At 47.5% G+C, this 12719-nt stretch overlaps 1 protein-coding gene across 2 annotated transcripts in view; it reads left to right on the plus strand.

The window, feature by feature from the left end:
* CACNA1E (calcium voltage-gated channel subunit alpha1 E) overlaps positions 1–12719 on the plus strand; it is a 444647-nt gene that overhangs the window by 170698 nt on the left and 261230 nt on the right. For both annotated transcript variants that reach the window (XM_083445434.1, XM_083445435.1), the window contains exons 4-5: positions 3014–3120; positions 5145–5284. In XM_083445434.1, coding sequence (XP_083301560.1) covers positions 3014–3120; positions 5145–5284 — 247 coding nt within the window. The remainder of the gene's footprint in view (positions 1–3013; positions 3121–5144; positions 5285–12719) is intronic.

A 12719-nucleotide genomic window follows, 5' to 3' on the forward strand; every position in this document is an offset into this window, starting at 1 on the left:
CCATCTGGCATATTCCCTCCCTCCTGGTCAATCTTTTGGGAGCTTCATCAGCTTTCTTCTGCCTGAACATCACAGCGACTGATGCCAACCGACACCAGCACACTTAGAGATCCACAGAGTTTCCGCACCTTGCGTGACAGACCTCATCAGCTCAGCATTTTGGCTAATCTACTTTATTTACATATAAACACACACGGAGCACTGCAACATGGCTCCCTCTCTCTCTAGCATCCGACAGTAAAGAGAAAAAGAACAACGGACAATAGTCCCACTTCACGGAACACAGTAACACAAACATCCTGTCTCCGTCACTTCCCACTCTGTGGAGTCAAAACATACACCGTCATGTGAAAGACAAAAATGCCATGACTACAATCAAAGATCAAGAATTCTAACAGTGCCATCACCACCACGGGTTCTGTGCCTTCTTCCCTTGGTGTTTCCCCAGCTGTTCCTTCCACCATTCCTCTGTATCCAACCAGTCCATGGCCACATGAGACCTCTGGATTGACCAGAACTTGTATGAATAGCAGTGGCTTTGCCTTCTGTCTTTGGCTGCCTGGTCAATAAAGCAGTACTTTCTGCCTGCTACACTTCAGTTCCCAAATGCCCTCTCCAGCTCTTGCAAATTGCCTTGGTGCAATGCACTCTATGTGGGGCTACCTTTGAAGGTGACCCGGAAACTACAACTAATCCAGAATGCAGCAGCTAGACTGGTGACTGGGAGTGGCCACCGAGACCACATAACACCAGTCTTGAAAGACCTACGTTGGGTCCCAGTACGTTTCCGAGCACAATTCAAAGTGTTGGTGCTGACCTTTAAAGCCCTAAACGGCCTCGGTCCAGTATACCTGAAGGAACGTGTCCACCCCCATTGTTCTGCCCGGACACTGAGGTCCAGCACCGAGGGCCTTCTGGCGGTCCCTCACTGCGAGAAGCCGAGTTACAGGGAACCAGGCAGAGGGCCTTCTTGGTAGTGGCACCCGCCCTGTGGAACGCCCTCCCACCAGATGTCAAAGAGAAGAACAACTACCAGACTTTTAGAAGACATCTGAAGGCAGCCCTCTTTAGGGAAGCTTTTAATGTTTAACAGACCACTGTATTTTAATACTTTGTTTGAAGCAGCCCGAGTGGCTGGGGAAACCCAGCCAGATGGGCGGGGTATAAATAATAATAAATTCTATTCTATTCTTGGTGACCCTAGGCTGGAGGAGAACACATTCCCTGGCTTCAGATGTGAGTATGGCTGCTGAGGGCTCCAGTGTGGTCCTTTGAGATGGCCATGGTGCTGAGCACCTCACACATGGTCCCCTTGGTGCTGAGTGCGCCTTCTCTCTCCCTCTCTCCTAATGTTTTGCTGGTGTGTATCCAGACACCTGTACTGCCGTGAACATGCCATGTCTGCTGTACATGTCTGCCATTGTACTGAATGAGTGCCAACAGGGAATGCCCAGTACAGGAAACAAATCTGAACTGGCATAGTCTTGAAGATTGTTGAAGTGCTGTGTTGACCGTGTTACAAGAAGAGGGGTGGAAATTAAAATATGAGCAAGATTGGACTTGGGGTGGACGGGGAATGAGCCCTAATGCAGACTTACGGAAGGAGCGGAAGGTTTGGAGGAGGTCAGAAGCTGCCCCTTTGGACTTGAAGCATTAATTGTTTGAGAAATTGGTTCATCCTTGCATCAATGACCTTGACAACTCTTTAAAGCCACTTTAAAGTCAATCTCCTCCTACGCAGCCAGTCAGGAGTGGAACTCTGCAGCAGGTAATATTAATAACAGCAACAATAATAATCATATTTTGCAGCTTTCTAAAGCACTTTTCACAGAGACAACTTCCCTTCCTGCCCACCCCCAAGCAACAATTGAGCTGCCAAGAGCAGAAGGTGACAGATTAGTCTTTTCAGTTGCCCATGTTGGAGCACTTAGTTTAATGCAAAAAAACCCCACCACCCTCTTGCATGGCATCAGCATGGGATGCAGACTGGTGCTGTTCTTCAGATGGCAATGAGCCAGGTCTGACTCGCTGCTTTTTATGTCACAAAATGGCTTAGAGAGATTGATGCAGTTGCCCTGGGGCCACCACAATAGGAGATTATTATACACCTTTTCTGAAGAAAAATCTTTTTAAAATGCAGTCTAGATCTTTGCTAAAACTCATTCCCTCATGTTTTATTCCACCCTTCCTCCAAGGATTTCCAGACCGAATGCTTGGAATTATCCTATTTTATCCTCACAACAATTCTGTGAACTTTGGGGCTGAGTAAGGATTTGAACACAGGACACGGGTGGCGCTGTGGGTTAAACCACAAAGCCTAGGACTTGCCGATCAGAAGGTCGGCGGTTCGAATCCCTTCAATGGGGTGAGCTCCCGTTGCTCAATCCCAGCTCCTGCCAACCTAGCAGTTCGAAAGCATGTCAAAATGCAAGTAGATAAATAGGTACCGCTCCAGCGGGAAGGTAAACGGCGTTTCCGTGCACTGCTCTGGTTCGCCAGAAGCGGCTTAGTCATGCTGGCCACATGACCAGCTGTACGCCGGCTCCCTCGGCCAATAAAGCGAGATGAGCACCGCAACCCCAGAGTCAGTCACGACTGGACCTAATGGTCAGGGGTCCCTTAACTTTACCTTTAAGGATTTGAACCTGGGTGCTTCCACTTTTTCCTGCTGGACGACACTGGCTTTCCAGCAGAACTTGAAACTGCTGAGGTTGCTTGTTAATAACAAGGAACTCGTATCAGTAGAGAGAGAGAGACAACTGTCAATATACTTGGCTCTTTCCTCCTTCACTCCTGTCGCTTCCAAATAGCCTTATCAGAATGCTTCATGGTCCTGCCCGCAAAAATTGAAGGCTTAACTTCCTATTGTATGTGAGATTTGCGAAGGTTCATTGAACAGCCATGGATATAGTGACAGAAGGGTTGGCCCAGTGATTGAGAAAGGAAGGCAGTGAAGCTAGAATCTTGTCATGCTTCTGTTTTTTCTCTGTGTATTCCTTAACCCTTTCATGCACTCCTTTTGAATACATGATTCTGGCAACCATCATTGCAAACTGCATCGTTCTGGCCCTGGAACAGCACCTTCCTGAAGACGACAAGACACCTATGTCTCGGAGATTAGTAAGTTGACTTTGGGGGGAGTGGGGGTTGGTTCTTATGGATTCCACCACTTCATCTCTTGGATGTAGATTCAAGTAGGTTTTACCACTGTAAACCTTCAGTCTCAAGGGTGATGGGTATCTTGAGTGCCAAAGGAAACTCTGATACCCAACAGGAAAACCTAATGGGATGTACCTCAGGGCTTCAGTGTTATAATGGTTCAGAAATAGCTCCTCAGTCTTTCGACAAGGGCTGGGACTGGTGTTTCTATAGATCAAGGACATTTGTTGTTTCCAGCTCTAGTCTCTGCATTGAATGGACAGAACATTAGCCCAGGGCACCTAATCAACAAAAGGCACTCTTATTATATTTATTTATTTACTTAATTTAGCAGATGCCCAGTAACTGCCATTCTCTGGGTGAGATGCAAACTTGATAGACAATTGTTATCCCGGCTGTGATTTAGTCCAGGGCTAACTTGCCACATTGTTGGCTATGAGGCACCAGAAAATGGTAGCACATGTGCAAAACTTCTGGGTCACTAGAACAGTGTTTCATTTATTTAAATACCCTGGGAGCTTTGAGGGTGCGAGGAGTTGAAGAATGTGGAGGTGAGTAGCGTTGCTTTTGAATTACACCTCAACTTTCAAAGAAATTTGAAATTTGAGGTGAGTTTGAAGGTTTCTACTCAGGTAAAGTATTTAGAGTGAATCTAACAATAAATTAGAAAAAAATTGTTGTCAGAATGAGAAGACAGGGAAGGGAGTTCCATATATTCCTAGAAGCATAGAAAGAACTAAAAAATAATAATAATAAGATTGGGTTCCGGGGTATAATACTGCAGGTGTTCAGCTGAAACATGCCATGCTTCAAAATCTATTAGTACGCATGCAGAAATGCCATCAGAGTAGCACAGGAGCTTGTGAAATAAAGTTTCACTCCTAGTTCCCAGGTTGCAGGAGTACCAACCTGAATAAAATATGGGGGTGAGGGCAAGTAAGTCACCCCACATAATAAATCACAAGAAGTGGCACCCACCCACCATTTGAATGGCAATGCCCATCAACTTTGGGGCACCTGACCCCTTCTAATATGTTTTTGAGGAGGCTGAAGGGACCTCAGCCCCTAGGAGTTGGCTCTGATCCCAGACTGGTAGTACCAACTGCATGTTTAAGGGGAAACTTGTATGCAGATGGATGCAGAGGAGGCACTCTGCGACATAGCCCCAATGAAGCACATAAGTCCACAGGTCAGTGGGATCTTCTCACATGTCAATATTCATGCCTTTATAACGAAAGACTCATGAACCCTGAGCTGTTGGTTGAACATCTCTTCCTGGAAGGACATATTGCATGTACGTAGATAACCAGTTCACTGAGAACTGACCCGTAGGCGGCTTAGAAAGAACTATTCCCATATTTGAGTTTGACTGTTTGCCTGGTTTTTCTCTTGTTTAGAGTTTCCACTTAAAAGAGTTCCTTTCAAGCAGCTTCAGGGGTCTTCAGCTGTGACAGCAGCAACAGCTGGAACTGGGAGGTTGCTAAGGAACAAACTCCTCCAGTTCACTAGCCCCCTCTCTTTTTGAACCAGGCCCAGACACCCTCAGAAGTTAGACCTAGTTAAAAAGAGGTGTGGTGAACCTTGCTCTCCATTGCCTAGTCCCACTTTTCCAAACTTATCATCTTTGGGGAGCCAGGGCAGGCTACTGGGAGAGCTTCCATTTTGGGGGGAAAGTGCGTCAGGCTTAATGCTTGAAACATTTGGTCCTAGCACTGGGGTGCAATTCTCTGGACCTGGAATGTGGAAAGCCCTGCAAAATCAGTGGGGCTAGTTAGATTTGATTTAACGGGACAGCAAACATTGTCCCTGAGATTGTGAAGTAAGCATTGAGCAGTAAGATGTATTAAGCTCAGTGGGGCTTGTTTCTGAGTAAGCCTACCGAGGGTCTGGCATCAAGAAGCAACCAGATATTTTCCAACATGTAGGCAGGGTATAATACTTGTCGATTTCCTTCTCTGACCTGCTAATTTGTTCCCTTCCTGTAGGAGAAGACAGAACCTTATTTCATTGGGATCTTTTGCTTTGAAGCTGGCATTAAAATAGTCGCTTTGGGGTTCGTTTTCCACAAGGGCTCCTACTTACGGAATGGATGGAATGTCATGGATTTCATTGTGGTCCTGAGTGGGTAAGTTCTTCTCTACGTTCCTGGAGGCTGTGTTATGGTGGATGGGATAGAGTCTTGTGACATATATTTTGAACTTGCAGGGTAGAGGGCAGGTCTTCTGCTTCCTCCCTCCGGAAGCAGGAAGAAAATGTCCTCTACTACCAACCTGGTACAGTTCTCATTCTCTAGTGAAATCTGCTGCTGCTCAGTTCTGAAGGTGTCAATCTGAATTCAGCTGATAGATTTTGCTTGGGAGGATGTCAGTGTGTGTGTGATAATGGCATCTTAAAGCAAAAGCAGCTCCAGGTGGCGAACATCTGGAATAGGGAAGGGAGGAGATTTGTTTCATGTTTTCTCTGCCCACCATTCTTCTGTGCCAGTGTGTTGTAGTGGCTAGAGGGTCTGACCTGGACCTGAGAGGCCAGGGTTTGAATCCCACTTGGCTATGAAACTCACTGGGGGACCTCGGATCAGTCACTGCCTCTCAACCTAACCTACCTCACAGGGTTGTTGTGGGGGTTAAGTGAGGAGTGGGAGAACCAGGCACACCAATTTCAGCTACTTGAGAAGGAAAGGTGGGATACAAAATGAAATAAATGAAGTAAAATAAATAAATCAACCCTCAAGCCAACTAACCACCACAGGGTGGTTCTCAGCTTCAAAAATGACCTCTTCCCAAGCTGTTTTTATTTCAAGAAAAACAAAGGGGTTCTGTTTGTGCATTCTCATGCCTTCGTTCGAAAGCTCATGGTTGTGAAATTGAGAGCTGCTATTAGTCACAATAGACAATACTGGGGTAGAAGGACCAATGTTCTGACTCATCGTACGGCTGCATTATGTTTTGACATGTTCATCATATATCGATGGCTTCTAACTGTATTGTGTGTGTGAGTATGTTTGTGTGTGTATATTCTTCTACTACTGATAGCAGTTCTCTCCGCTCCCCTTTTCCTCACCTGTCTGCCTGGCTGCATCTGGAGGAGGAGGAGGAGATGTTTTGTCCTTCGCTTCAGTATGCGAGTATTGTTGGTCCCTCTAGCTTCAGTACCTTCAGAAAACAACAGGATGTTGCTATGGAGATACTGCCCGTGATAGGTCAGCCAGGGTAACCAAGCCGTGCTCCTCCAGCCCCCTAACTTTGAATTACGGAAAGTTACTGAAGCAGCAGGCAATTAACTGTGTTGAAAGGGAAAGGGAGCGGGTGAATCCCACCACCAGCATAGACAGTCCTAGTTCCAGGGCATGGGTCTGAAGGCACATGAGGACACCACTTTACTGAAGCTAAGCAGGTCTGAGTGTGGTCAGGGTCTGGATGGGCGTCTGCCCAGGAACCATATGAACACCATCTTGGGTCCCATTGTACAAGAACGGGGGAATAGAAATGTAAGAATATAATAACAAAGAAATTGTAATTTAGAGGGATGACTCATGTTACAATGCAATACTTTTGCTTGTTTTAACTTTCACTTTGGTAGGGAAGGAACTAAGCTGAATTTTACCAAGCTTATGTAATTGCATTAAGAGGTGCCTATCTAGTTTGATTGTGGTGAAATAATGCTCAATATTGAGGATGCATTCAGGGCCAGATGGCAGCTTTTCTGTATTAGAGAGTCTGTGCTGTGTTGTTTATTAGTTGCTGTCAAACTTTCCGAACTCAGCACCCACCCACCCACGGCCGTCTTTTCAGCACACAAAATTCTAATACAGTTGCATGCCTGCGGCCAAGGACATCTGAATCTATTGAGAATTGCCTTCCTGAGCTGTGACAGAATCAGAGTCTCACGGTCAAGATGCAACCAGTCACCAGCCAGGTGACGCCCAGAAGGAAATAGCAGAGACTAAAGGTCAGAGTCTTGAAGCAGCTGCTACTGCTGTGGAGGAACAGATGAGCCAGAGGCAAGCAAGTAATCTTGATTCCAGGGCTACTAGAGAGGAAAGAGTTGGAACCCAGAAGGCTGGTTGCTCAGAGCAAATGGCAGGAATTGTAAAAAGTCAAAGGAAGCAGCACTGGCTTCTTGGCCACTTGAGGAGGGGGACTTGCAAAGCTCCTTCTGCACAGCACGATGCTCTCAGCAACTCCTTCTGCAGAGATGCTATACTGTGATGTTGGTGCCAACATGCTGTCTGCTGGAGGTCCTGTTCTGAGATGTCTGGCACTCCGTGCCCTGATGTATGCATCTGTGTGCTGGTCCCGAGGGTTAACCATGTGGCGAGGTCCGAGTCCAGTCTGAGGTCGAGGGTGCGGTATGGAGGCTGTCCGTCAAGGCTTAAGCTGGGTCCAGGGCAGGGAGTCGGGTGAGGTCAGGAACTCTGGCAGAAGAGCAGGACAGGGTGCAAGCAGGAAAAGGCTACCAACGAAGTTGCTCCCGCAACCTGGGGCTGGCTGACTTTTATCTGCTCCAAGGCATAGGGTGGCCCCGGTCCACAGGTGACTCGCCTCTCCTGGCCTGGAGGCGAGCACTCCTCCTGCGGGAACTTAGCTCCCTCTGCCTCTCTGCCCTGAGCCTCCGCAGCTCAGGAGAGGCTGGAGGGTTACTGGACCTAGAGGCAACCTCAGCTTCCCATGACGGGGCTGAGAGTGGAGCACCTGCAGGCAATGGGTCCTCCATCACCTCAGGAGCCAGAGAAGACTCAGCTGGTGCCTGCACCTGAGGATCCAGCACAGGTGAGGGCCCTTCAGGCTCAGGCCCCAGCCCGGCTCAGCTGGTTCTGGAGGCAGGGACTCCTGTGAAGGCTGGGATTCCTCAGGTTCAGCCTCCGAGTCTGAATCCCAGGCCATTACAATCCACATCTGTGGGTTTGGTCACTAATCCAACACTTGTATTATGAAAGATGTGTGTTCCTAGCACTGGGATATGGGGACGGTTGATTCAACTGGTTTACCGCCTGCCTTGTTGCTGACAGTCTTCCTGCCTGCAGAGCTGGTCTCAGGGCGGTGTTGAAGACTCAGATTGTTGGTTCTGGGGGACCTCAACATTCATACTGTGGTGACTAACTCTGGACTTCATGGCTGCCATGATGACCATGAGACTGTCTCAACAGGTGATTGGCCCAACGCATGTGGCAGGTCACACTCTGAACCATGTTTTCTCAACTGGGCAGGAAGAAGGTGATCTGAAAGTAGGGGATGTTGACATCAGTCCCTTGTAATGAACAGATCACTTTCTGTTGAGATCTAGGCTTTCCCCTCTGAAGAGACATGGGACCGATTAGGATGCTCTGCCCGTGGAGGCTGATGAGTTTCCAGACAATTCTGGGGGATTTTCTGGCTGCTCTGACGGGACCTCCTGTTAAAGCCCTGGCTGACCTCTGGAACATCCGAATGGCCTGAGCCATTGATATGATCACTCCTGAGTGCCCTCTGCTGCTTTGTGGCACCTGCTTGGCTCCTTGGTGTACTCCAGAGGTTAAGGCAATGAGACAAAGCGCAAGTAGATAAATAGGTACTGCTCCAGTGGGAAGGTAAATGGCGTTTCTGTGCGCTGCTCTGGTTCGCCAGAAGCGGCTTAGTCATGCTGGCCACATGACCCGGAAGCTGTACGCCGGCTCCCTCGGCCAATAAAGCGAGATGAGCGCCACAACCCCAGAGTTGGCCACGGCTGTACCTAATGGTCAGGGGTCCCTTTACCTTTACTTAAGGTTGTACTAGCTTAATGATAGGTATCTTAATGATACCTGTTTTGCTACTGTTTCCTGATCTATAATATTTTTGGCATGCAGGTTAATCTGGCCCTGCTTGTTTGTTCCTCTGCTGTTTTTGCACAGCCTGTTTCAGTCCCAGTGCTTTTTCAAAGGAATTTTCACTGGTGGGAAATTAACTCAGATGGACGCTTTTAACTATGAGAAACAGCACTTTTAAACATTCATAAAAATACAAACTGCATCGTAAAAGCAATACAGGGATAAATGCATCCCATCGTTAAATGTCTAGATAATAATTGACTCCACTGGCTGCCAGCCTGGCGCCCATGGGTGACGTGGTTGGTGTCATGGACTGGCTGGGAGGCACCACCCTAGGGGAAGATAGCTCAGAGCCAGGAGAGTGGTGGTGGTGGGGATGATGAGTGGTCAGGGGGAGAAACCAGGGAGGAGGAGGTGTCGGCAGCTGAAGAGGTAATCAGTGTTAGTGAGCAGGAAGAGCCTGTGTCAGAGAGCACTACAATATCAGAGGCAGAAGCAGAGGCTGCAGAGATCAGGCATGCTGCTGAAGAAGCCAGGGAGTCTTCCCCTCCTGCTGTGACCAGCTCCCCTCCCCAGTCTCCCAGAACACAAAAAGCAGAGGCAGGCAAGGCAAATAAGTCTTAGATTGCTTGGGACGCACCTGGGGAAGGAAGGAGACTTAGAGAACTGGGGGAAGGCAGGAACCTGCCACATTTGGGCAAGACCTGCTGGGAAGAGTCGCTGTGATCACTCTGCCTAAGCTGCTTTGGTTTCTTTGAGCGACGTTAACTTAAGTGACACTGGGTGTTTTATGGTTGACAGTTGGTGGCTGTGAAACGTTCTTTAGTGCCTCTGGGATGAACCACAAGCCCCAGATTCCCAGCTTGCTTTCTTCCTTTTTTTCCAAGTAAACTTCTCTACCATTCTTCTCTCTTTTTGTGTGAGAAAACAACTTGCTCTGACCTTCCAATGTTTTACTCTCCTCTTCCTTGGACTGCCCCCCCCCCCCAAAAAATCCTGTGGATTCCCATTTGTGAGAGAGAGAAAGATAAACTTGGGCAAAGAGAATGTGAATTGTGTGTGCACACCTGTGGTCTGTCTGTGGCAATTGTGTGCTTGTGCACAAGAGATTGAATGTGGTGTGTCACCTTGTAGACTTTTCCTTTTTTTTTTTTTTTTTTGGTACTGGGCAGTGGCGTAGCGTGGGGGATGCAGTGTGGGGACGGCCGCTCTGGGCGCAACATCTGGGGGGGCGCTCACACTCGCAGCTCTCTGCCCCTACTAAAATCCACGGGTTAGGGGGCGCAAATTACTTGCCTTGCCCCGGGTGCTGACAACCCACGCTACGCCACTGGTACTGGGGATTGTTCCTTGATGCTATTAGACAGCAAAAGCCTCACTGTGTGTACGTGGGAGAAATCAGCATTACCTTTCTTTAAGCTGCCTTTGTGCATTTCTTTTAGCCTTTGGCATCACACACATACACTCACCCCGAATCTCTTCAGCTCTTTGGGTACAGACCTAATCTCACAACTGGAATTGAAACCTTGGGCCTTCCTGTCTCACCATAGAGACAACTTCATTATGCACCTTTAGGCGCCAGGCAAAATCCTTTTTAACCAGGCCTTTGGCTGATCTGATTGACAGCCTATGCCCTTTTAAAATGTGACTCTTTTCGGGGGGGGGGGTGTTATTGGGTTGTTGTTTTTATTTTGATTTTATATATTGTGGTTTATATGATGATTTTGTTCTGTGAACCACCCTGAGACCTCCGCTTATAGGGTGGTATATAAATTCTAATAATAATATACTGTAGACTAAGAAGAAAGAGGAATTCGCAAAGGATTCATCGAATACATGCAGCATATGAGAATCGTCAAAGCAAGTGCAAGCAAGCCAACTTTCTCATTTCCCCCTTGATGTCCAAAGTCCTCTCTTATTTATTAAGTATTTAACAAGACACGGTGAGATTCTCCCCAGCACCACCCTCTTTCTACCTACAGAAACAGTGCAATAAGCTGTAAGGAAAATTTCCAGACGGCCTTCTGTCCATTTGCTGTGCCAAGCTATTCAAGTGGGCAATCGATATCTCATCAGGTTTTCATCCCATTAACACATCCAGTAGCAATGGTTGTTGCGGTGTGTGGCTGTGGTCACCTGATCTCCTGCCACCTGTGTTTCTGTAGTGTTCCAGGAGGAAGAGTGGTACCTTGCTGACATCTCATCCCTCCTTCTCGGCAGCAGTGCAGGTGGCTCTGCTGCAATCAATCCCTGCATTTATTTCCATGGAGTCCAGTCATCCCTCTGATGTTCACAGCTACCATTACTCCAACAACAGACCTTCAAATAAGGTCCCATTGTTCTCCACGGGCCTTCTTGACATTTGTTTTGCTCCTGTCCCCTGCCTCTGTCATTCTTTGAGCAATGCAATTTGGAGGGGGCAGTGCGGAAAGGCCATTTGAGGACGGGCAGTTTTGAGTTGACCAAAAAGGGGCACAAGATGATGGGTCAGGTGGACAGAGGAGCAAAGGGACCCAAGAAAGAAGATGCGTGAACTGAAAATGGCACTTCACTTTGAGGGATGTCTGAGCTCGCTGGTGGAGAATTTCCCCACTGCTTTATATGTTTATAAAACTGCATTTGAAGGCAGATGAAGACGTCTGGTTGTGCTGCTGCAGGTGGACCTGGAGCTTCTTCTTTCTGTAACAGTAAACTTGTGTTTAATCTAATAGCAGAGGTCATATGCTTTTGAAAACCAAGGCTATGTAAATGAAGGCAGAAACCTCCTCCTCCTCTTCTTCTTCTTCTTCTCCTCCTCCTCCTCCTCCTCTCCTCCACCACCTCCTCCTCCTCCTCTTCTTCTCCTTCTCTTCTCCTCCTCCTCCTTCTCCTTCTCTTCTTCTCCTCCTTCTCCTTCTCTCCTCTTTCTCCTCTTTCTCCTCTTTCTCCTCTTTCTCTCCTCCTCCTCCTCCTCCTCCTCTTCTTCTTCTTCTTCTTCTTCTTCTTCTTCTTCTTCTGGTGTAGTGGATAAGAGCAGTAGTCTTGTAATCTGGTGAACCGGGTTCGCTTCTCTGCTCCTCCACATGCAGCTGCTGGGTGACCTTGGGCCAGTCACACTTCTCTGAAGTCTCTCAGCCTCACTCACCTCACAGAGTGTTTGTTGTGGGGGAGGAAGGGAAAGGAGAATGTTAGCCGCTTTGAGACTCCTTAGGGTAGTGATAAAGTGGGATATCAAATCCAAACTCTTCTTCTTCTCATAGCCGATTAAGATTGTCTTCCATGAACACGGTCTTAACAGTGAGTCCGTAAGTGACTGTGGAGACCAATTCTGGATCCACACGTCCTTCCACAGTGGGGACATAGGTTTTCAGGCGGGAGTTGATCACGATGAGGGTTTGCCAAGCGTACCTTTCTCTTAGCACGTTTCTTCCTTTCATCCTGAGTTCAAGCATCTTCAAAGTCCATGACACCTTTGGTAAAGGCTGTTCTCCAACTGGAGCACTTGCAGGCCAGTGTTTCCCAGTTGTCGGTGTATATACTACATTTTTTTAGATTCAGGAACAGACATTTCTGGAAGATACAAGGCTTCTGTATAACTATTTCTACTAGGACTTTGTTTCCACAAACATCTAATTACCAACTTGTTTTATGATCTATTAAGGTTTAGCTGAACCAGGAGTTGGGTGCATTTTACAAATGTTTTCTGCATCAAAAATCAAGAGGGGATTTTTCAAGTGGGATGGGGATGGATTAAAAGGTTTGTGCAGTAGGAAAGCCCCCGATACATTCAGGTGCT

This window comes from Podarcis tiliguerta (genome assembly GCF_965153285.1).
Source record: "Podarcis tiliguerta genome assembly, chromosome: 6".
Taxonomy (NCBI): Eukaryota; Metazoa; Chordata; class Lepidosauria; order Squamata; family Lacertidae; genus Podarcis; species Podarcis tiliguerta.